Genomic DNA, 23,714 nt, shown 5'->3' on the forward strand with positions numbered 1-23,714 from the left:
GGAAAGGAACAAAAAGGTACAAAAATAATGAAAATTTGTGCTTGACTTCCAACTCAACTAACTCACTGGAAATATGATTCATTGTTGCAGTGTCAGTGTTGGAAGTGTTTGCGCCCCTCAGCAGTGAGACTGACACAGGATCCCTCATACCTGGCTATGAGCTCACAAGTTTTCTGCATCTGTGGTTACTCTACCATGCCCATGGCTCTTCAGTTCTTTCCTGACCTTATTGCATGGATTTCACTTCTGTAGTTACATCAGAGCCCAACTGCCCTCCTGCATCGAGTTAACTAAACTCCAAACATACACACAATTTAAGAAACCCAAAATACATTGTCAGTGGTTTACAGTTTTGGCTGCAATTTGCCATGACTTGGCTCCCTCTTCTGGAAAATGGTACAGTAGCAGAGTGAATAAAAATACTTCATAGTTTCATTTCCTGCCCAAATAAAGGGAGGAAAGCCTACAACTAAATGAAAGCTAAAGTGGTTACTACACCAGTCTCTACTTGCAGCAAAGCTTGTTGTATTTGTGTTCTCTGTGTGCAGCAAGTCTGTGTGACTGTGCCTGACCTTTTTTTTTTTTTTTTTTTTTTTTTTTTTTTTTTTTTTTTTTCTGAGGAAGAAATAAAAGCAAATGATAAAGTATGACTTGATGATTTCTACTTTTTCAGCAACCTCCTCTGTGGAGCTGTCTTTTGTGTATTTCACCTTTTTGCCTATTTCACTCTCAAAGTTTCAGCTCAACAATAGTGTTATGCTTCCTGTAGCAAACTGTTCATCAGGGGCCTGCCAAGGGATTCGTGCTGGGAGAAGGATATTTGAATTACCTAAACATTAGTCTGCTAAAGGCTTCATTCCACCGAGGATGGAGAGGTTTCTGGCTGCAGGAATAGCAGACAGGAGGTGTCTGCCCTGCACCTGCGCGTTTTGGTGCATCCCAGCATCTCTGGTACCTTTCCCAGGGGCCATGCACGACCTTGCTCGGGCTGTGCGGGAGCTCCTCCATCCTTTGCTCACCCGAAGTTTTGCCGTTCCAGCTTCCAGGCTGAAACCGGCCACAGCATCACCTGAACGATGCCTCAACAAGGCTCCTCCAGCCTGCTAGTTCATGATCTTAATGTGAGTCACGAGTCCTTTTGTTGCGGACTGAGATAACCATAATTTCAATTATTTCCACAAAGGAGTTTGATTATCTCTTTCAGATACAGCAAAGCAGCGCCTCTATCCAACAGACATAAATCAAGCTGCAACACCACTCATCCCTATTTATTTTATCTTCGGAAGCGAACGTTATACTCGCTTCTAATCCTTAAAAAGCAGAAGCAGAGACTTTTCTGCTGGCAAACCCGTCAGAGCAGCGGGAGCAGGGATCAGGTACGGGAGCAGAAGGACAGACCCTGCTCCGTCCCCTTTCTGTACCCTCGCTGTGCCCGCTGGGGGTGTCAGCAATGACCGGAGCTATTCCCTGCCCAGGTATGGGAGCAGAACAGACCCTGCTCTGTCCCCTCTTTCGCTGTGCCCGCTGGGGGTGTCAGCAATGAACGGAGACTATTCCTTGTCCAGGTACGGGAGCAGAAGGACAGACCCTGCTCCGTCCCCTCTTTCCGTGCCCCCGCTGTGCCCGCTGGGGGTGTGAGTAATGACCAGAGCTATTCCCTGCCCAGGTATGGGAGCAGAAGGACAGAACCTGCCCCGTCCCTTTTCCGTGTGCCCGCTGGGGGTGTCAGCAATGACCGGAGCACAGGGAACGAGCGGAACCCCGCGGTTCGCCGGTGCCGGCACCTGCCCCTCCGGATCCCCGCGGCTCCGGGGCTGGCGGAGCGGCACCGGCTCCGGCCCGGGCGGGACTTCCCGGCGCGGTGCGGCGGGCGGGGGCGGCGGGAGGCGCTGACACGTGGCCGCGGCCCGGCGGGGGCGGGAGCGGCGGCGGGGCCGCGATGTGAGCCGGGGAGGCGGAAGGCGCTGCCCGCATGGCCGCGGGGGGCGGCGGCGGGAATGTGCCCCCGGGCAGCGGCATGAGGCGGGATGGCGGCACCGAGCCCTACTGGTCCAGGTAAGGCTGGAGCCTCTCCCGCTCCCGGGAAAGGCGCTCCGCTGCTGGCGGCGCTCTCCGGGACCCCCCGGTGCCCTCCCCGCATCCCTGGTCCCCGCAGCTCCCGGGAAAGATGCGGCTCCGGGATGGAGGCGGTCGGGCGGCCCGCAGCGCTCCCGGAGAGGCGATTCCGGAGGAGCTTGGTGCTCCCCTCCTGTCCCTGTGTCACTGCTGCCCTCCGGGAGGGACACGGTCCCACCGCCCCGCTGTCTCACTCCTCCGGACTGCAGCAGGGACGGTAGAAGGAAGGGGGAAGATAGGGAATTACTGTGAAAAACAGGGGAAAAAAAAACCACAAAAAACAACTATTGAGCTTATTTCTGGCCTGTAATCAGCGAATTAAATACAAAACCGCTATGAGGTTCTTATCGAAGCGTTCCAGTGGGGATGTTTGTACTGGCGATAGTCATTCATTGAGATAAAGTCTGGAATAGGAGCTGGGCAGCAGCTAGACAGCAAGAACTGCTCTTGATGCAAAGTCATTAAAATACTTAAAATGCAGTTAAAGCTCCGGTGGGCACTCCTAACAGCAGGGGCACAGGCAAAGGCAGGGTGACTCAGTGTCCGGTGCTGCTTCTCTCTGTCTCCGTGGCAAATTCATCCAGCACCAAGACTCAGGATCAGCCCCTTCTCCCATCTGGTGAGATGATGATTCCAAAGTACCAGTGGGGCAGCTGGAATTCATGGTCAGAGGCTTTTCCAAGCTGGGACTCCCTGTGCTTGAGAAATCCGGCTCGGTTTCTGCTGGCTGATGTGCGGCTGCCACCGTGGTGCCCAGCCCTGGGGCTCTCCCTTCCCCTCGCCTTGGGGTCACACTGCGGGGACCCCGTCCTGGCAGGACAGCGGGACAGCCGCAGGACAGACAGACACCCGTGCCGAAGCACAGGGACACGGGGCCAGGGGAGGGATTGCCCCGGGATGGGTTGGTGTTTCTCACCCATGGCTCTCTGCAGGGGCAGTTCGGCTCTGAACTGCTGTCCCGAGGGGGAATCCTCCTGCACTCACAGACGGGGATGTCTCATCAAACCCACGCTCGCTCTGACCAACGGGGTGGGTCTTAAAGAAGACCTTTGGCACGGAGGCGCTGAACATTTGAAGGTTCTTTCCCCCTAAAGCGCTTAGGAAAACTCCTTGTCTGTCTCCCGCTTGCTAACTTTTACCTAAGTCTTTGAGAATTGGGAGTGGTGGGACCGACCTCACACCAGATTTTCATGAGGAAAAACTTTAGTTTATAGGCTTCTCCTCTAGGAAAAAAAAAAAAACCAAAACCAAAAAAAACCAAAAAAGAATTTGACCAGAACAAGCTCTCCTGTTTCTCAAATCTCTTCGGAAAAATGCAAAACATAGATAACACTTTCCAAAACAAAAGGGATGAAAACAACCTGTTGATCGAGACTGACATTTTGAGTGATCCTGACCGTGCTAAGTGCTGCTAATAATTGAGAGAATCCTGTTAATGGGAAGGAGCAGCAGGATAACCCTAAGGCACCTCAGATCATTATCTATATTGCTGTATAGATTCACAGCAGCTGAGATCATGTCCCCATTGTTTAGTGTAGACACAGAGGTGGTCACAGCCCTTCTTTGGGGAGGGTTTATGGAGGTTTTATGGCCTCAAGTAAACTGGGCAGGTGGAGGTTGAGTAAGGAGGAGCAAAAAGGGGGAATGAACGACCAGATCATTGGAGCAGGTTAGCCAAGTTGCATAAACTACCTCATTGGGTGAAGTGAATTTGGTGGACAATTTGTGAACAGTATATGCAAATAAACAATTTCCATATTTCCCAAGAAGCGAGTTGCTGCCATGGGGGCAAGGTGTTATCAAGTGGGGGAAGTGACATGGGCTCTCCTTTCATGCTCCAACAAAAGACATGCCAGGCAGCCTTCCAAAATCTGTCAGAGCAAGGAGAGATAAAAACTTATCTTGGCAGGTTTATTTTTCCATCTTTGCTCATGCTGCTTCTTCTTTTGTCCTCCCTTTCTCCAACTGGCTTCTCTTTCCTCTTCCACTCTTCTTGCCTTGTGTTTTCTCCTGCCTGCCTTTCCCAAACTTTTCTGCAGGTTTCCAATGGCTCCATTATCACACATCTCTTCCAAGAGCAGCACTTGGGGATTTCTCTTCGGGGCTTGAAAAAGCCCTCATGCTTTTGTAGCACATCTGGACAGTTAGAGAGCATTTCTTAATGATGATCCTGACATGCCAAAGCAGGACCCCTCGGGCAGTGGATGGGTTTAAGCATCTCTGGTTTGACTGAGGGAAGACCAAAGCAGTGAAAAGAGAAATGAGTCACTGCACACAAAGCAGATCCAGCTCTGGATGTGGGGCTCACATTTTGGATGGTCCCTCCAGGAGAGAAATGCAGCATGAAAAACTCACTGTGCCCTGGGAAAGCGAATGACTCCTGAAGCCACTCTGCATCTCCAGCCTCCGGCTACACCTGAAGACAAAGGGTGATTATGAAAGTTTCTTTAAGCTCCAGAGATAAAAGGAGTCCTACCCCCGGCCACAGGCTGATCTCCAGTCACCTGATCTTTGCCCAGAGACAACAGCCAGTTGTTTTTTCTGAGTTCTGTGCCCTCATCTTTTGTCAACATGATGTTGCAGCTTTAGTTGGGTATTTGGGGTATTTTTAGTGGTTGGGATTTTTGTTTTACAAGTTCCTCACCCTGCGTTTAATAGTGACCTTGCTGAGAACTTTTTTCACATGGAAAACATAAGCAGGGCACACATTTCATTCCTGGCTGATCCATGGATGCCCTCAGATCAGTGTGCAAAGCACGCCTCTGCTTCATTATTGTGTCTTCTCACCACCTCCACCTGGACTCAACAACTACTTCCAGCTCATATGAGCTGCTGAAATTTAATTTCATCTTTGCTTTTGCCGACAGCAAGAAATGAAGAGAGGGAATAAACCCAGAGCTCGTTTGCTGAACACCACTTTGTTGCCATCTGCAGCTCTGTGGAGGGAGCTTGAGCACAGGAGGCGGACAGGAAGCCAGCAGCTTTCCCAGGAAAAAAAAGCCCTGTGTCCTCTGTGCTGCTCCTCTTGGCTGCTAGCTGGATTGGGAAAAAAAATCCAACAACTCTCCCCTAAACCCCAAAGCTAGTTTTGACAGTGACAAATCATTAGCTTGGAGCTGGTCTAGAGCATGACAAAATCTGCTTGAGGAGAGGGGTGAAATTACTCCAAGCCTCTCTCTTGACAAGCATGTTAGATTTTGATGGAAAAATTGTTGAGAAAAAAAAGAATTAGAAGTGAAAGGACTGTCAAACAGGGTTAAAAATAACAACCTGGGCATTATCTCCTGGTACAGGGGTGTCTGCATGGCTGCTGTGTTGGTGCCACATCAGTCAGTCCTGCTTGTGCTGGAGATTATTGTAAATTAAAGCTTTAGGCAGGGAAGCTGGAAAAGAGTGTTTTTGAGGGAAGATGATCGCATGGGCCTGGAAATGGGTGATGAGGGAAGTGTGGACACACCATGGATGACAAGGGGACCACAGGCACCAGCTGCCAGTGCTGGGGACATTCCCCTGGGTGGGGGTGGCCTCAGCTTGGGCTGCTGGGTGTGCTGGTTTGGAGCTGGTGCCATGGCTGGGAGCTCAGTACCACGGTGTGGGCTCATCCCCATCCTGCCCTGGGCTCCTGCCAGGGCCTGGGGAGTGTCCCCTGCTGCTGGCTGGGGGCACAGGGGGTGACTGCACTGACGTGTTCTCCCTGCATCCCCCAGGAACTGTTCCTGATCTCTTTTTAGAGAGGGGAACTGAGGTGGAGATGCCCTCCCTGGGAGGTGGGTGTTGTGCTCTGCTGATGGTGCCCATCCTGTGCAGATCAGGAGCTGCAGTTCCCAGTTCTCCTTGCAGGGATGGAAAACACCCACAGATATTGCAGATGGCTTCTGGCCAAGAGCTGTTGCTGGGACAGGCTGTTCGTAGTCGTGCTGTCTAACACAGCTCTCTGAGCACCTGAAAATACCTGGGGGTCCTGACTCGTGCCTTGGAGGGGCTAAACTGGGATGTAATTGACAGCCTGAGCCCCAGAGAGTCCATCTCAACAGTGACCTGAGTGTCTGCCAGAGCCCTGCAGACTGGGGGAGAGGAGGGAGGCGAGGCAAGAGAAATAAAAGTTGGATAAATATTTGCTCTGTGGGATCTACTGGAGAAATTCCTCCAGCAGGAAAACACACTGCAAATAAAGATACCCTGTGCTGCTGGCTCTGCTTGCACTGCCAGACAGCTCAGCTTGCTTTTGCCCCTTTGGGGATCTCAGGCATCCCTGAAAAATCCATCCTAACCACTGTGCCCTGACTGGGGGATCCATTTGGTTGGTGGGAGCTGGGTCTCAGGGAAGTCAGGGGATGCTTGGAAGCAAAGCCATTTCGACCCAGTGTCCAAGGCTGCATTTGGAGGGGGAGAACCAAGGGACATCAGACAGGGCTGCCTCAAAAAGCCACCCAGGAAGAGTCATAAGGGCTTGGGTTAATTATAGTCTGGGTGGTGGTTGGAGGTTTGTGAAATAGGAAGTGTGTCTGGCTGCATGGCTGCTTTGCTCAGTGAAGAAGGTCTCGGTGGTGTGCAGGAGGGGATGCACCTGCAGTGCCTGTCTCCTGTGGGGAGGAGGGGATTGCACATCAGGCTGGGCACTGAGGAGCCACTGCCATCGCTCAGCACCAGGTTACATCAGTTCAGTGGCTCCAGAAAAGCTCGAGATTCCCTGCCAATGGTGTGGAGGGCTGGCCCCTCTCTGGCCCCTCTCTCAGAAGTGCCTGTCACATACAGCCAGGACTGGCCCAGGGATCTTGGTGGGAGATGCTGGAGGGTGAATCAGGCTGGTGGCACCAGTGACAGCAGTGGCTGTGATTTCCTGTGCTCTGACTTAGGCTGGTTATCTGCAGCACATTCTGTCTCCCTCCCTCACCAGGGGATGGGTTAGATTTAATCTGCTACCCCTGGTGAGGTTTCACTTCTCAGATGGCTGATGTCACCCACAAAAACTTCTGTTTGATTTGTCACTATTCCTGAGCTCTGAAAGGAGGGGTTTAATTCCTGTCTTTGTGCTAGTCCAGGTTCCTCCAGTGTAACCTCTGCTGTTGTTGTTTTGCACTGAGCGGAACGTTGAGTCATTTGCAGCCTCTGTGATAACTATAATTAGGAGAAAATGCATTTACAAAGCTCTTTCCTGTGATGCAAGCACGTCATTGTCCTTGCAGGGAAATCATTCCTGCCATGCTTCCAGGTGGGTGTGAGCAGCTACTGATTACATTTGACACTCATAGTCTTTGCATGGATTTTCCTAGCTGGATGTGCTGCCTACAGAGGAAGGGGTAGTCTGAAGCCATCATTATGTTCCCCACTTGTTGTGGGCATAATCCCTACTGATTTAATTAAACATAAAGGAAGAGAATATAGAATGGAGTAGTAGTCAAAAAGAACATTGAGAGTGTGTCATACACCCAGAGATTTATTTAGTACTGTGGAATAAAAATAAAAGTCAAGAGAAAAATGTATCCCTGGAGTTTTGTCAGAACATCAGCTGGAGAGGCTTCTTGAGAGAAATGGAGTAAAGAATCCTTGAGATGCTCAGGTCTTATTCTCTCCCTCTTACACCTTGCAGAGTTATACAGGCTTTAGGATAAAGGAAGAACTCTTGATCTGGTAATAAAATGCTGCTGTGCTTATCAGGATAGCTGCAGGTTATTCTGAATGACTGGAGAGAGAGAGCTCAGCCCCACTCCAGTGAAAGCTCATGAAGGTCTCCCTTTGCTGCAAGGGAAAAGTACAATTTACAAACTATCTTGGTGGCTAAATAATAGAAAATGCCTCCACACATCACTGCCTGCTGTGCTTTACTCCATCACCTCGATTGCAGGTTCAGTAGCTCAAATTTATCAGTGCAGTGCTCCTGGAGATAGCAGAGATTATGGCCTGGACTGGCAGCAGGAGCTGTGCCTGGAAACATCCTTATCCCTGAAAGGTTTTCCATGGTGGTTATCCCCACCTGCCCTCTGCCTTTGATGGGGGATTTACACCCAAAAACTCCTGTTGCATTGTCCTGCTGGGGTTTCTCTGACCCAGCCATGCAGTGTCCTGCAGCCTTTGATTTCCCTGTGCTTTTCTGTGGCAGGCTGGGGTCGGTGGAGCTGGAACTGGCTGGGGCTGGTGATTAAAAACCAGCCCACCTTTGGTTTTGCAGCAAATGGAGATATGAGTGAAGATAACTTCCTCTCAGGGTGAGCCCAGGAGGGGCTCTGAGAGCATTTCCCAGCTTGTTGGAAAGACTGAGTCAGGTCAAGCCCTGGTTACTCATTCCTCCAGCAAAGAGACGTGAGGTTTGCCACTTTCTGTGTTATTTTGTGCACTCGTGCGTGTGCACAGTAACAACAGTTCCAGCCCTCTAAACACCACCTGAAACACTTCCAGTTCCTCCTGCCAGAGGTTAGCCCTGAGCTGCTTATCTGCCCTGTCAGGAAACAGCAATAAATCCATCTCCAGCAGGTTCACCTGTTCTGCTTTTCATTGTTCCTTCACCTCCCCCCTGTGAGGGCCCACTTACACCTTTATAAATGGGGTTGTGCTGTGTGGATTAACCCACATTTATCATCATTCCAAGACAGAGAAACCAGCTCTCTGTTTGATGTAGAAGGTGACCCGGGTTGTTTCCCACATGGAGGGTGGGTGTGTTCAGCAGGCTGGAAAGCCCAGGGGTTACTGCCCTGGTACAGTGAATTCCCCTGGACCACAGAGTCTGTTAGCTCGGTGCTTTGTGCTCTGGGCAGAGAAATAATCAAACACAAATAGTACCAATAGTGGGTGTTCTTACTCAGCTTCTAACTCTGTAATTCACTGGCAAAGGGGGCACCCAAAGTGGCATGGCTGAGGGAAGGCAGAGGGATTTACCTGACATTTGCAGCAAAATGTGTTTGTTTTCTCCACAAGTTATCACTGGCTTGCTTCTCACTTACTCCTGTAGGAGCCCTTTTCTTGATGCTGAGAATTCACACACCAGAAATATATATTCTGTTAACATATTTTCACTCTTATTATCTAAAATTTCTTATCTGTCCAGCCTTAATTATTTTGCTTATCTCTCTGAGCTCTTTAGGCTCATCAAGTCCTGTCTCTCTAAAGAATTCCTGCATATCCCTCCTTTTTAGTAGGTAACACACAAATCACCTCCCCTGGGGAATGGGTAGAAATGCCAAATAATTAATGTTTGCTTCCAAGAGGTCTGTCTCATGCAGGTGCTTCCAACCTCATGCCCTGACCTTTCCTTTGTTATCCTTAACTTTTAAAGAACAGTTTCTTGTTTGGGGGTAACAAACCAGGTTCCTTCCCGCCTTTCCCTCCATCTGCAGCCAGTGATGTCCAAGCAGCCCATTGCACTTTGCAGCCCATGGACAGACATTTGCTGCTGGAGTCCAATAGTGTTTGGGATGAAGCTGGCATCATTCCTAAAAGCCAGCAGATGGGATGCACTCTGTGTCAGCACCGCTGTGCCCGGGGGACATGTGCTGACCTTCATTTTATCCAGACAGACTCGGCTGGCAAAGCCAGGCTGACCCCTGTCGCAGACATCTTTTTATGGAAAATCCTTTCCTTAGGATTTTTCCTCCTGAGAAGCTGAGGGGCCTCAGGAACAAAATGTAAGCAATGGTTGTCTGCTGCTGTGGAATGCAACAGGTGCATCTGTGATTGGTCTCATGTGGTTGTTTCTAATTAATGGCCAGTCACAGTCAGCTGGCTCGGACAGAGAGAATCCAAGATAGCTGCCTTTGTTATCATTCTTTCAGATTCTATTCTTAGCTTAGCTAGCCTTCTGATGAAACCCTATTCTTCTATTCTTTTAGTATAGTTTTAATGTCATATATATCATAAAATAATAAATCAAGCCTTCTGAAATACAGAGTCATATCTTTGTCTCTTCTCTCATCCTAAGAACCCTGTAAACACCATCACAGACCCCTAAACCCTGGCTGTGCAGGGACCCACAGCAGGGGCCCAGCATCCCCCCTGCCCTGTCCCACCTTCCTGTCCCTCCCTGCAGGCCTGAATGCCGTGTGTGGACAGCGATGCTGCTGCTGGGGACGTGCCTGCTCTACTGTGCCCGCGTCACCGTGCCCATCTGCGCCGTGGCCCTCAGCTCCTACTTCGACTGGGACAAGAAGCAGTTTGGGGTCGTGCTCAGCAGCTTCTTCTGGGGATACTGCTTGACACAGATTGTTGGAGGACACATCAGTGACCAGTACTGGAAATTATTCTCATGTTTTCTTGGTTTGATGGTGCCTAGCTTGGTTTTGACCCCTCAGTTTCAGTTCCAGACCCCGGTGATGGGTTGGAGGCTCCAGTGTGTCCATGGGGAGAAGCTCTGGCTGAGAAGGGGTGTGGGTACTTTAGAGTGGCCAGATAGAAGCTGTGGATGTCTCATCCCTGCAAGTTCTAGGATTCTGTAAATACAGCTTGTTTGATCTGATCTGTACAGATGATCTTTGTTTTCAGTTCAGCATTTCCAGGCTCTGCCCTACATTCTTTTCTCGAGCAAGTCCCCATGCACTGTTTCCATCATGTTTAGAAAAACTGTCTCCATTGTGTCATATGAATTAAAAAGCAAACAATTTCCCCAGCTGGCTGTAAGGGAGGATCTGAATCATTACCTGCTTGAGTCCCTTTCCCCAGCCAATCTATTCTTAGTGAGAGAGCTTTTCTATGAAATCTGTTGTGAGGAGCACATGCCTGGAAGGGATGCATTATCTGTGAAGTGCACTGTGCTATTTAATTGAGGTCCTTAAGAGTTTGCAAGAAAACACCCGGAGAAACCTGAATGGCAGAAGGCAGAGCTGAGGATTGCAAAAGAGCAAATGGAAAACAGCATCACTGGTTAAGAGAAGCAGAACAGTGGCAGCAGTTGGGCTTCCCCTTCATCATCATCAGAGAGTGGAGTGCTGTGAGATCTCTGGGATCAGTTGGATGGGCAGGGCTGGCAGGAGGTGGGAAGGGAAAAGGTCAGAGCTACTCCCCAAGAGCCAAGAGAAGAACAGGTTTGACCAAAAGGTTGATCTCAAAAACAGGTTAAACAAGGAAGGGCACTTGAGTCTGGGCTGGAGGACTTTGCCCTTTTGCCCTGCTGTCGGTGATAATGTGTTTTCTCTCTTCCAGAATAGGAGGTGAGAAAGTTCTCCTCCTTTCAGCGTCAGCCTGGGGGTTCCTCACAGTGCTCACCCCGCTGCTCACCCACATCACCTCAGCCCATCTGGTTTTTATGACCTCCTCCAGGTTCCTCATGGGGCTGCTGCAAGGTGAGACCCCTGTCCTGAGCCTGTCCATGAGCCTGTCTGTGCAGTGGCCTCCTTGCACAGAGGCTCATGTGCAGCACATTGAGATGCAAGTCCTGTGGTTTGCAGTGCATGAACCCTTCCCATGGGTGTCTGGGCAATTCTCTGCCCCAAAACAGCCTCCACATCCAGAACTTCAGGGGAAAAACCAGTGACATTTCTAGAGAAAGTCACTGACAAGTCATTTCCCTGTAGAAATTTCTCTGCCAGACAGGGGCTGCTGGCTTCGGAAATCATCTCTGGTCGTGTTTGGTTTTCCACATTTTAAAACTCCTTCAAAACACTCAGAGAAAATTGGCCCTTGCCAAAACTTTTGGATAACTTGGAGTGATTTTCCTTCCCTCTTGCCAAGCTGCAGCACTGGGAAGTGCATTGGCACTGATGGATTTACAGTAGCAGTGGTGATGATGAAAGGGGATTATGGAGAAGGCACAAAAATACTTTTGATGGCGACGGATCCACTCAGTTTATTTTATATCCATGTTTTGAATTTGACAAAAATTTTGCTGCTTTGTCTCACTGTTTTGCTCACTCTGGATCTTTTAAATTTGTTTTTTTTTTTTTTTTTTGTGCCTGACTGCTCCCTGCCTTGCTGCTGTTTCTCTCAGGGGTGTATTTCCCCTCCCTGGCCAGCCTGCTGTCCCAGAGGGTCCGGGAGAGCGAGCGAGCCTTCACCTACAGCACAGTGGGGACTGGATCCCAGTTTGGGTGAGTTCAGAGGCCTCTGAGCAGCACTGACAGCTCTGGACATCCCATCTGATGAAATGCCATTAAACAGTTGGAGGCAAAACTCACAGCCCAAAGTACATGTGGATGCACGGGTCCTCAAGGACTCCTGCTGCAGCTGAGGAAGCCTCAGGCAGTTGCTGTCCTGCCTGCCAAGGATTCATGTGTTGTTTTCTCTTTCTTTTCAAACCAGACTTTGAAGACTGTTTGCAGCATTTAATTACTGTGGGAAACAGCCCAATTCAGTAGGAAGAGCCTGACACTGGTCGCCTGTCCTCTCTGATAGATGGGAAGAATAGAACTTCTCCATCTCTGCTGATCTCCATCAGAATTTCCTTTCTAAATAGAAAGGCTGCTTAAAAGCCAAATAGAAATATCACTGTGTTGAATCACTTAGTTTTCCAATGTTCTCATTTCTTTTGCTGCTTTAAACATTCTCTGGGATACTGCACACCACCAACCTCCTTTCCCCAGTGACCATTTTTCAGTGAGGGGCAGGTGAGGGTGAGGTCCCTTTGGGATTTCTCCTGCCAGTGAGGATCTGGCCTGAGATGCCACGCAGGGAACAGGACAGGTTGCAGAGGTGGGACTGGTGGCAGCACCCACACGTGCAGTGACTGAAAAATTCTCCCCTGTGAGGGTGCTGAGAAGGTTGCCCAGAGAAGCTGTGGCTGCCCCATCCCTGGAAGTGTCCAAGGCCAACTTGGATGGGGTTTGGAGCAACCTGGGATAGTGCAAGGTGTCCCTGCCCATGGACAAGATGAGCTTTAAGGTCCCTTCCAACCCAAATAATTTTAGGGTTCTATGGCTCGGTGACAGCAGTGTTGACCCCAGGGACAGTGTCCCACTGATGTGCTCAGTCTGAGCTCTCAGCCAGGCCAGTAAATCTGAGTGCTGTCCCTTGCAGAACGCTGCTGATTGGTGCTGCAGGATCTCTCCTCCTGGACTGGTACGGCTGGGAAAGCGTTTTCTACTTCTCTGGTTTGCTCACCCTGCTCTGGGTTTATTGCACCTGCAAATACCTCCTGAGTGAGAAAGGTGAGTCCAGCTGCGTCCCTGGGGCTGGCAGTGCTCCCAGGGATCTGGGAACTAAGTGATTCCTCTCCATTATTTCTGCAAATCCTGTGTGTTTCCCAGATCATGGCTGGTTTTACACAAAGCTTTTGCTCAGATGTGTTCTGTAACACACACTGTGTCTCACCCAAGATCCCCAACCCAAAAACCAGGATTTGAGCTCTTGCAATGCTGATTTCCTATTTCAAGTCCCATGCTGGATTATATCATTGCTGAGAGCCTGATCTGCCTCCTCAGTACTCTTTAAGCACCAGTGAAAACACAAAACAGAGCATGATCTTCAAAGTGGATTAAGCTAAAGCAGGACAAGATACTTACTCCAAACTAAGAGCATCTACACATAGAGCTTTTAAAAACCAGTTAATCCACAATATCTCTTCCCAAATAACTGCCTAGGAGTAATTCCACATATGGACAAACCATTACACCTGGCTACAGCATTATTAGGGTGAGTGTGGCATGTAGGAACTCAGCTCACTGGGAGCTGGGTGTGTGCCTGGTGCTGCACAGAATCCAACCCCAATCTCTATCAAAGGACTTTTGTTTAATTATAAAAGAGATAAAACACATGGGTGAAGGTGGCTGGGTGGGGAGGGGTGTGGAAAAAATTTAGTGTAACAAGGTGTTTCCATGAGCATTCAACACAGGTAGAGCCAAAAAACCAAGGGCTAGAAGGAGATTACAAGTGGTTGTAGAGCAGTGTCCCAGGGCTGCACAGGGAATTACTGACCACAGCTTTCCTTGGGGTGTTTTCTTCCCTGCAGAACTCACCATCCCCATGAACTATTTAACGAGAGGCCTCTCAGTGCCCAAGCAGACCAAAGTTCCCTGGAAGCAGCTGTTCAGGAAGGCACCGATCTGGTAGGCAGCTGCATGCATTGGCCAGGCTGGCAGCATCCTCTCTTTTCTCCTCTCTGGGCTTATTTCTTCTGCCTCTGTGGGTTTTGTATATTTGAGAAGCAGAACCAGTTTTCTAATTCCTTCAGCATAAATAAAGAGCTGCAAAGGTAAGCTTGGCAAAGGTGGTTTATGTTCTGCCCACAGGGCTGTCAGGCTCGAATGTTGCTGGCAAATCTTTCTCCTTCCCAGGCTGTTCCCCTGGATGAGTCCTGTGCTCCTCCAGAGGGATATTTTCCACGGGTCTTGTTGGAAATGCTGATTGTAATGGGCTCCTAACAAGTGCTGCTCAGGGGCCCTGGGTGGCACAGGCTGTGTTTTCATTGCTGCCAAACATCTTTTTAATGGCCATTTTCCCTCTGGGATGCTGCAGTGGGTACTGAAGCCCCTCCAGGAGTGTTCCCAAGGGCTGTTTTAAGGCAGGGAGGAGGAGGAGGATGATGGGGTTGCAGGGCAGCAAACCCATTCCTGCCTTGAATAACTCTAGAAAACCCTAAACACCACCTCTTGGAATAGGAGGGCTCCTGCAGGGCTGGAAGGGAAATGCAGTGGCATAATTAGTGCTTCAATTAACCTCACCTGGCCCCAGGGCTGTGCGGCGGGGCAGCAAGGAACCAGCTGCAAGGAGAAGGCTGAAAGCAGCGACAATCTGAAGCTGAAAATCAGCTGTGACAAAAATCTCAGGAAGCCAAAAGGAGTAGCTCTCCACGACAAAAATCTCCGGGGTTTCTGTTGGGAGCTGACACCTGGAGTGCCCTCCCTTTCCCCGGCCCCATGACCTGTCCCTGCTGACCGTTCCCTCTCAGCTGTGTCTTTGCAGGGCTGTCATCATCGCCCAGCTCTGCACGGCCAGCACCTTCTTCACGCTGCTCTCCTGGCTGCCCACCTTCTTCAAGGAAACCTTTCCCGACTCCAAGGTGGGTTGGCTCCAAAGCAGGGGCCTGACAAAAGGGGGTGGAGGTGAGGAAGAGGATGGCAGAGGGATGTGGTGAGAGCAGGAGGAGGTTGCCCTGTGGGGTTTGGAGCCGTGGCACCCCTGCTCATAATTTTGGAGATCTCTCCAGGTTGCAGAGGCTGGTTTCTAGTTGCTTGTTTAGGGATGCTGAAGGGTGCAGGAAGAGCAGGTTTTATTGGGTTTTAGACTGATTTTCTTCCGAGGAAAAGGTAATTTTTCAACTAGCACAAAGCTCATGACATGCTGTTGAAAGTAACCACCGTTCACTCCTAGTTTTTTTACAGAGTTTTTAACTGGACTAATATTGTACAGCTCAGGCCCGCCTGTGAAAATTATAATAAATATTATTAATTAAAATTACCATTAATAACAATACAATTAAATTAAAATTACCATTAATAACAATAATGTGCACTCCAAAAATACTACAAAAGCTCCCCTCTCCTCAGCACAAAGGATACTCCCATTTTTCAAAAATCCAGGCAGTACTGATCTGGGCTGAGAGCTGGCATTTTCATCTTGTTCTCAGAAACTCAGTGTCCTCCACAATGGCTCTGTTAGCTTTTTACAATTTCCAGAGCTGCTTACAAATGCCTTTTCATATTACATATGTAAAGCTCTTTATGGCATACTTGATATTTATATTAAAATCATGTGTTAAACCAGCAAACATATTGTTGTGACAAGATCTGTGCACCTCGAGTAATGTGCTTGTGCAGCAGTAATTTACCATCTGTTAGGCATTATATCATGGTGCCCTTATGTAAGATGCTCTATAGAGTGCTCCTGCAGCTGATAATCATTTTGTGCTGTTTGAAATGGGCTGAGGCTGCTTGGTTTTAAAGGATGGGTGATAATCCCTAGTGTGGGTAACCTGTGTCACCTGCTGGCCAAAATCCCTTGCTGCAGGTGCCAAAATCCCTTGCTGCAGGTGAGCTGGGCAGCTGTTTGTGGCCACCTGAGTGAAGGTGATGCAGGGTTTGGCTCAGGGTGATGGGCTGTGTGATGAGACAAAGCTGAGGTTGATGTGCTGAGCTGCTCTTAACAGGCAGCACGACCCCACAAAGCCCATGAGCTAACATTGTCAAAAATGACCCAGACCCAGATTTCAAAGGCATGGAAAAATGCAGATGGACCCTGGTGTGATTTTCAGGAGCATCTTTAACAGGGTTATTCAAACCCAAGATCATTCAGCCCTCCCACATATCCCAAAGCCAGACAGGAGGAGGAGATGCCCCTGCAGGGTGATGGGCTCTGAGCAAAGGGGGAGATGCTGGGGGTGGTGGGTGCATGCATGGATGAGTGGGTTCAACCAGCTGAGATGAAATCCAGCCCCAGCCCACACTGATTTCAGCACCAAAGTGCCCCTGAGCAGCTGTAATCCAGCTGACCACTAATGGTCTGTGATTACAGCTGCAGCTCACTTAATTGAAAATGGGCCGAAGGATGTTGGTGCTCATAATGTTCCCTAATCCTGCCATTAGAAAATCCAGCTCTGCTCCCTCAGCCTCACACAGTAATGCTGCTAATGAGCTGGAAGCTGCTGGAAATTTTGCCAGCAGCTCTGCTGGGGACCCACAGGAAACCCACACTGAGCTTCCCAGGGCTCTGTGGCTGCCCACCACCTCTTCTTGCTGAGCAGTGAACTTTGCCATGCTTAATCTCTCTTTCCCAGAGTTTTCTGCCTCTCCCCTGGATGCAGCATTGCTGGGGAAGAAGGAAAAATGACAAATCTACAAATGCTACAGGCTGTGATGCACCTGCTCCCTCACAGAGCTTGGATTGGGGCACAGGGCAGCTGAGAGCTGGCTCTGCCAAGGGGCTGCAGGTGCTGCAACAAGCCCTGAGTGCTTCACTATTTCTCTTTTCTACAGGTACCACAGACTGTCAAAATATTTGCAAACAAACTCAGCTCCGACAACAAATCTCTCTTGGTTTTCACTTCTTTTCAGGGCTGGGTGTTTAATGTAGTCCCCTGGCTGGTTGCAATTCCGACGAGCTTGTTCAGTGGATTTCTGTCTGATCATTTAATTAGTCAAGGTGAGAGCTCTCTGTGGCTTCTCCTCAGCTCTTATGGGATGTGGGAGGAGGACCTGGGTGGGAGAGGAGGAGGGCTTGTTGATAGGGAGGAGACCCAGCAAATAAACAATGTGAGGTTCTGACACAAAAGCAGAATAAACTGTCCAGTGTCCAAATCCCATTGCTGTGTTTGGGGCTCTCTTTGACCTCATCCACCTGGAGATGAAATTTGGGCATCTGAAATCTACTGATGTTGTAGTTTCCTTGCTGGGCAGCAAAGTGAGCTGTGCTTAACTCCAAGTGTCTCTTTCTTCTCCAGGGTACAGAACCATCACCATTCGTAAGTTCATGCAGGTAAGAGAGCTGGAGCGGTGGCAGAGGAACCTGAGTTACCACTTAAACTCTGATTGTGTGGCAGGCTAGACCTTGCACGGAGCTGGGTTGGGGGTTATAGATGGAAACAGGATTGTCTGCCTTTGCACATTACCTGGTGTTCAGGATGTGTGAAAGGAAATCCAGAGAAGGACCCTGGCTGAGGAACAGAGCCTGGGTTAATGGCAGCTTTGAGCACAGAGAGTGCTCTGGAGGGGTTTTCTTGCACAACCTGTCCCTGGTCATTCCAAATGACCCCTTAGGTACTGAGGAAGTAACAATACAAGGGTGAAAATATAAATGCTGAGTGAGAACAGAGTGTATCTCCTGTTCTGCAGCATCACATCCCTCTGGACACACCTCTGGCACAGAAGGACGTTGAGGGGGGAAAAAGAGGAGCACAGGGTGCAGCACACAAACTCATGGCATTGGAAAAGGGAACAGTTTGTTCGTGGCAGGAGTTGCTTTCTTCTTGCAGAAAACGTGCTGTGGTGTTTAATTTTCTCTTTTTTCCAGGTCATTGGCTCTGGTGTCTCAAGCATTTTTGCTTTGTGCCTGGGCCAGACCTCCAGTTTCTGCAAAGCAATTGTGTTTGCCTCAGCCTCTGCTGGACTGCAGACCTTCAACCACAGGTGAGGAGAGCCATGGGGGCCCTCAGGTCCCTGCACATTTGGCATTTTGGGGTCCTGGAGGAGACCTGGCTGTGAGAACAAGAATTGAGCATTGTTTTTGGGACCCTGTGAGGCTGGTGGAGTTTGGAAATAATCTAGCATGGAAGGGCTTGGACCAGCCAGTGGGAGGGAGATGGAGCAGGAGGGGAATTGCACCCTGAACACTTTGAGGTGAATTGTTTTTCTTCTGATAACTCACCTGCTTTACTCTCAGCTTCTGCCAGTGCCGTTTCTCATCCAGGAGCTTTCCTTGTGTTTGACAAATCAAACTGTGTAAGTGATGGAAACGCAGTCATGTTCCATTCAAACAGCCATTGATCTCCCCCTCTGTCTCTCACCAGTGGCATCTCAGTAAACGTGCAGGACCTGGCCCCCTCATGTGCTGGCTTGCTCTTTGGTAAGGGTTCTGTGGGGTTTCATGCTCTTTGGTAAGGACTCTGTGGGGTTTCTTGTCCTTTGGTAAGGGTTTTGTGGGGTTTCTTGTCTTTGGTAAGGGTTCTGTGGGGTTTCATGCTCTTTGGTAAGGGTTCTGTGGGGTTTCTTGTCTTTGGTAAGGGTTCTGTGGGGTTTCTTGCTCTTTGGTAAGGGTTCTGTGGGGTTTCTTGTCTTTGGTAAGGGTTCTGTGGGGTTTCTTGCTCTTTGGTAAGGGTTCTGTGGGATTTCTGTGCAGGAGAGGTGGGGACATGGTCAGCAGCCTCAGGGTTTGAGCAGGGGCAGCTCTGGGCAGTGTCTGGGCTAGGGGAAGGAGTCCCTGCCCATGGCAATAGAATAGAATGAGCTGAGCTTTAGGGTCCATCCCTGCTCAAACCAGTCAGTGATTCCACAGTCACAAAGGCATTTTGCCCAACATGCAGACCAGGGGTTGGTGGCACTGATGAAACCTCTCCTGTCTGTGGGTTTTCACAATTTCTTTTCACATCTTTTCTTTCCAGGGGTTGCAAATACAGGAGGAGCCCTCCTAGGTAAATTACATTCCTGCAGCTCCTCCTTTCCTCTCCCTGCAGAGAGCAGATCCAGCCCAGAGCCTCTGCATTTTCTCTTCTCTTCTCTCTAGGTGTCATCTGCGTGTACCTGGCTGGGTACCTGATTGAGACCACTGGCTCCTGGATCTCTGTTTTCAACCTGGTGGCAGCTGTGAACAGCATTGGGCTCTGCACATTCCTCCTGTTTGGAGAGGCCCAGAGGGTGGACACAGACTCTGTGTATGTGGATCTTTAGGGATGAGCCCAAGAAGCAGCTGAAGGACAGGAGAGTGTCACATCTATGGATCATTCTTGCACAAGTGCCAAAGAACATTTTACTTTTTTTTTTTTTAGGTGTTTTAACAGGGAAAAAAATGCTGAAACCAAGTACATAATGGGTCTGGATGAAACCCGTGAGAGAAGATTAAATTTAGAGTTCATTTTCTTGCTCAGGGCTTGTAGCTGGTGGCTTGCAGAGCCACCAGCTCAACATCTCCAGCGAGGATATGGTTTGTGGGACAAGTTTGTCCCAGTTTGTGTCTCGTGGACAAATATCCTTGTGGCCAAAGCAGCTGGCCTGGCCTGCCCCCCAAGGCTGCTGTGGTTCCATGCCCTCCTGAGGGGAGCTGGTTCTCCATGTGGGAGTGTGGCTGCCAAGCCCTGCTGTGCTGGGACCGCCTGGGACAGCTCTGGGGCTGCTGTGCCACCAGGTGTCCTGTGGGGTGTGACAGGAGCACCCCAACGAGTACCTCTGCCCTTAACCCCTCGTGTGCCTTCGTTCTGCAGCAGGTACAGCCAGTTTCCAGGGCTGTGAGGTGAATCCCAGGCTTTCCTTCAGGGCTGTGTGCCCAGGGCCATGGGGCTGTGTCAGTGCTGCTGTCACTGAGCTGGGACACGGTGCCAAGCCTGGCTTTGTCCAATGTGTCCCTTCTCTCCCTGGTGGCCTCAGCCCAGCCCTGAGCCCAGGTGGGGCAGCTCCACCATGAGAGCAGAGCTGAGCTGTGCCCTGGGCTCAGGCTCAGCTGGGCTGACCCAGCAGTACAGCTGAGGGATCCCTCTGCAGCTGCTTTGGGAGATGCTGTGAATGTATGGCAAGAACTGGTCACACCCTGTGCTGTGGATCCACAGCTCCCAAATGCTTTCTGCATGATCAGATGTGTCCTCCACGTGCTCTCAAAGCACTGAGGGAGACTTTCCAAAGAGCTTGGCATGGGCAGGTTTTGTTTCTATGTTAAGCATAAATCAAATTTCTGCATTGGGCATCCACAGGGATGTGGATCCCCGTGTCAGAGGGAAACACTTGGCTGTAGACACCTCTGAGCTTGAATGTCTTAAAGTTATTTATAAATATTTTAAAATTTAAGCAACAAATCCTATATTTTATGTACTTGAGGGCTGATTCTGCATGCTTGTTTTGAGTGGTACTCCCACCAAATCCAGCACTGTTTCTCAAAGGGGAGGATCTACCAGCCTCCAGTGTTTGGTTCTGTAGGATCAATTTTAAAGGTGAATTTCACATTAAAGCAATTCATTGCCTCTCCTCCAATCCCCTGATTGCAGCCTGAAAGGATCTCTTGGGTTTCTGTAGTGCTTACCAGAAAATTCGGGCTAGGAGCAGGTTTCCCAAGGACCTTGTGGTGCAGAAAAGCTGTGGATTCAGGTGGAAAAAAAATCCTATTATCCTCTTCCTCACCAATTTTTTTTGGCCAGATTTCTTCTTGGAAGACATTTTGGAGCTGTGTAAAATTTCTGAATGATCTGATTTGTAGTGAAAATACTTTTAATTGCAGAGACACTAATGAGCATCACTGCTCTGAGCTGAGCCACTTACTGGGCAGAGTTAGAGATAAGGATGGCACTGCCTGATATCTTCCCAAGAGAATAAGGAATCTATGTGGCCTGATAGGACAGAGAGATAAGAAAGTATTTTATTTTTCTCCTCCTGTGCTGTTTTTTCTCTAAAAGGCCATTTGCTACCATAGGTACCACTCTGTATTGGGGTGCTGCAGGGCCAGGAAGGCTGCTGGGAATCTGAAATCAGTGGGTAAATTGGGAAAAACACCCAGTAACAAACACAAACACAAACATAGCCAGGCTTGCCAAAGAGGCCCGAGGCTGTGCAGCCTGTCCATCTCTGTCAGCCTGTCCTTTGTCCAGTCTGAGCAGATTGCTTGCATGGCCTTTCCTTTAGTGACAGAAAAAAGATCCCCGTGGGTTTTGTGGGGTTTTAGAGCATCTTCCCTGCCCATCCAGTGCTGCAGGTCAGGAGCACAGGGAGTCAGTTCTGGTTCTCTTTGCTGGTTGCCGCACTTCTTGTGGAGGAGTTGGTGAGTTTAAATCACTCACATTTGAATCTTGGCCACCCCTTGGATCTGCCAGCTGGGAAATTTGGAACTGATCTCCAAAGGAAAGTGTTTGGCTGTGCCTTCTCTGTGAATCCAGCTACCATTCCAGTGAGCTGTCCAAGTTATCTCTCTCTGGAACTGGCCAATAAGTTAAATATTTGACCTGCACTTGAGGCTTATGTTTCATTCTCATCATACCTCTTTGGTGAAGCATTGAAACTGTTTTATCTGTACTGTTATTTGTTTAAGCCAAAGCTTGTGGTCTGCAAGTTTTTGCTATGGAAGGACCTAAAAAGAATAAAGGCAGTGAATCATTTGCAAACTGTGGTTTTGCTTTGAGTGCAGAGGTGTTAATTTTTGTGATGAGTGAGGGCCAGAGGAGTATATTTGATATGATAAACTCCTGGGGGAGGCTGGGCAGGGGGGCTAGCTGGGCTGGCAGATTTTCACAGCATCCTCATGTGTACCTGTACATCAGAGTTCATCCAGCTACATCTTCTCACTGATTTGGGAAAAATGAGTGAAAAGCTGCCTTCAGCAAAGGTTTGGAAGGTAAAGCATCAGCAGGCATGATCCAGCATCACTTGTTAAGAATAATGCCACAAACAAAGTGATTCTTGCGTGAGGTGGGGCACACCCCACACACAGATCACCTTCCATGTGGTGATCCTGCTCAAAAAAAAAAAAAAAAAATACATTTCCACCTTTTTATATATCCTCACTGATAGGTTCGAGCAGATGCCAACAGAGGGAGCTGTGAGATCTGGGATGTGGCAGCTCCTGGCCGGGAGAGTGCAGAGCCCGGCCCTGGCACAGCTGGCACAGCTGGCACGGGCAGCGGGGCTGGTTTGGCACAGCTGGCACAGCTGGCACAGCCCACCAGCAGCCCTGGCTGGTGGCTCTGTGGCTGGAGCTGCCTTTGGGAACCTCAGGATTTTGCTGTCCCAGTGTTCACTTTCACCCTTCACAGTTCCTGTAGGGAGGAGAAGTTTTGGACACATTTTAAAAGGAGAAATAGCCATCAAATGAATTTTGACACCTCATCCATAGGGTCAGGTAATCGAGAGAATATCTCTAAGTACTGTGGACTCCTCTAAACTTTCTCATCAATGTTCAGGAAAAATGCCAACATGAAACTTGTTGGCATGAAAATGATGCTGAGAATAATTTAGCAGAGTGCAGGTTATCTTCAACTTTTCTTGTCTTTTTGCTCCCCTTACAGAGATATCAACAACCTCTGACATGCACATTTGAGCTTTTTTGACCTTTTAGGTCATTCAGGTGATTTAGCTCCAAAGCTTTTTAGCTCCAAGAAGCCACAAATCTACCTTAAATCCTTCCCTGTTCTTCTCCAACTGTGCAGAGCCTGAGAAAAAAGAAGGGTTTGGTATTTTTGTCTTTTATTTTATACATATAAATTTTATATATTGTATATTTAATAATTATATATAATTTTATATATAATATATTTAATATATACAAATACTTAATTTTATTTAAAATATTTTAATTTTATTTATTATATATATAAATTATTTCATATATAATATATTTAGAAATATATTTTCTCTCTTTTTTCCCTTTCCTTTTTTTAGTCTCTTTTTTTCTGCCACATTCCTTAAATTGTCAGTGTCCCAGGTTGGATCCCAACTTTCCAGTCTGCCCTGAGCAAGCAGGAACAGGCACAGTGCAAAAGAGCCTTAAAGGCTGGTCAGTGGCAGGTACCTTGCATTGCTGCTGGATTTGTATTTTATATATTTTATATCTATTATATTGGTTTGTATTTAAATTATTTGGGATATATTCCATAGCTGGCTGGAGATCATTAGAAGGATGCTGTTTAATTGCAGTTTGCATAACACTAAATCAATAAACACATTCAAGCAGATGGAAAGCCAAACACAGGAGGAAAGTAGCGCTGTTTGGAGGAGAAAAGGGATAGCAAAGAGCACTCCTTGCTGGTAGTTCTGCCTGGAAAACACAGGCAGATGCTCTCACAGCAGAGACCTGATCTAACATCCACCTGGCAGCTCCCCAGGGCCAGGACATGCCCCAAAGACAGCAGCTCTCAAAGGGCACCCAGTCCTGTAACAAGCAAAATATCACCATTTATTGCAGCCGTGACCTACTGCACAGCAAGTAATGAGGAATTTTCCATTTCAAACTTTAATGCAATAATTAAGACATCCATTAAGGTCTTTACAGTTTGGCTGCTTGTAATTAAAAATGGGGTGATGAGGGAGGCAGTGGCAGGGAGTTGCAGTCCAGAGCAT

The 23,714-nt window shown here is 48.8% G+C and overlaps 1 protein-coding gene across 2 annotated transcripts; it reads left to right on the forward strand.

The window, feature by feature from the left end:
• Positions 1–1,972: 1,972 nt before the first annotated feature.
• SLC17A9 (solute carrier family 17 member 9) lies at positions 1,973–21,743 on the forward strand. Of its 2 annotated transcripts, XM_058036564.1 has the most exons (13): positions 1,973–2,055; positions 10,136–10,333; positions 11,245–11,384; positions 12,029–12,128; positions 13,054–13,184; positions 13,985–14,081; positions 14,938–15,034; positions 17,025–17,112; positions 17,411–17,445; positions 17,980–18,095; positions 18,476–18,531; positions 19,067–19,096; positions 19,189–21,743. In XM_058036564.1, the coding sequence occupies exons 1-13, from the start codon at positions 1,973–1,975 to the stop codon at positions 19,350–19,352; spliced, it is 1,335 nt and encodes a 444-aa protein (XP_057892547.1). In that variant the 3' UTR covers positions 19,353–21,743. The 2 variants fall into 2 exon arrangements, 1 of the variants encoding a protein (XP_057892547.1); XR_009115344.1 differs by lacking the exon at positions 19,189–21,743 and having other exon boundaries at positions 18,349–18,531.
• Positions 21,744–23,714: the final 1,971 nt, after the last annotated feature.

Source organism: Melospiza georgiana, chromosome 17 (genome assembly GCF_028018845.1).
Source record: "Melospiza georgiana isolate bMelGeo1 chromosome 17, bMelGeo1.pri, whole genome shotgun sequence".
NCBI lineage: Eukaryota > Metazoa > Chordata > Aves > Passeriformes > Passerellidae > Melospiza > Melospiza georgiana.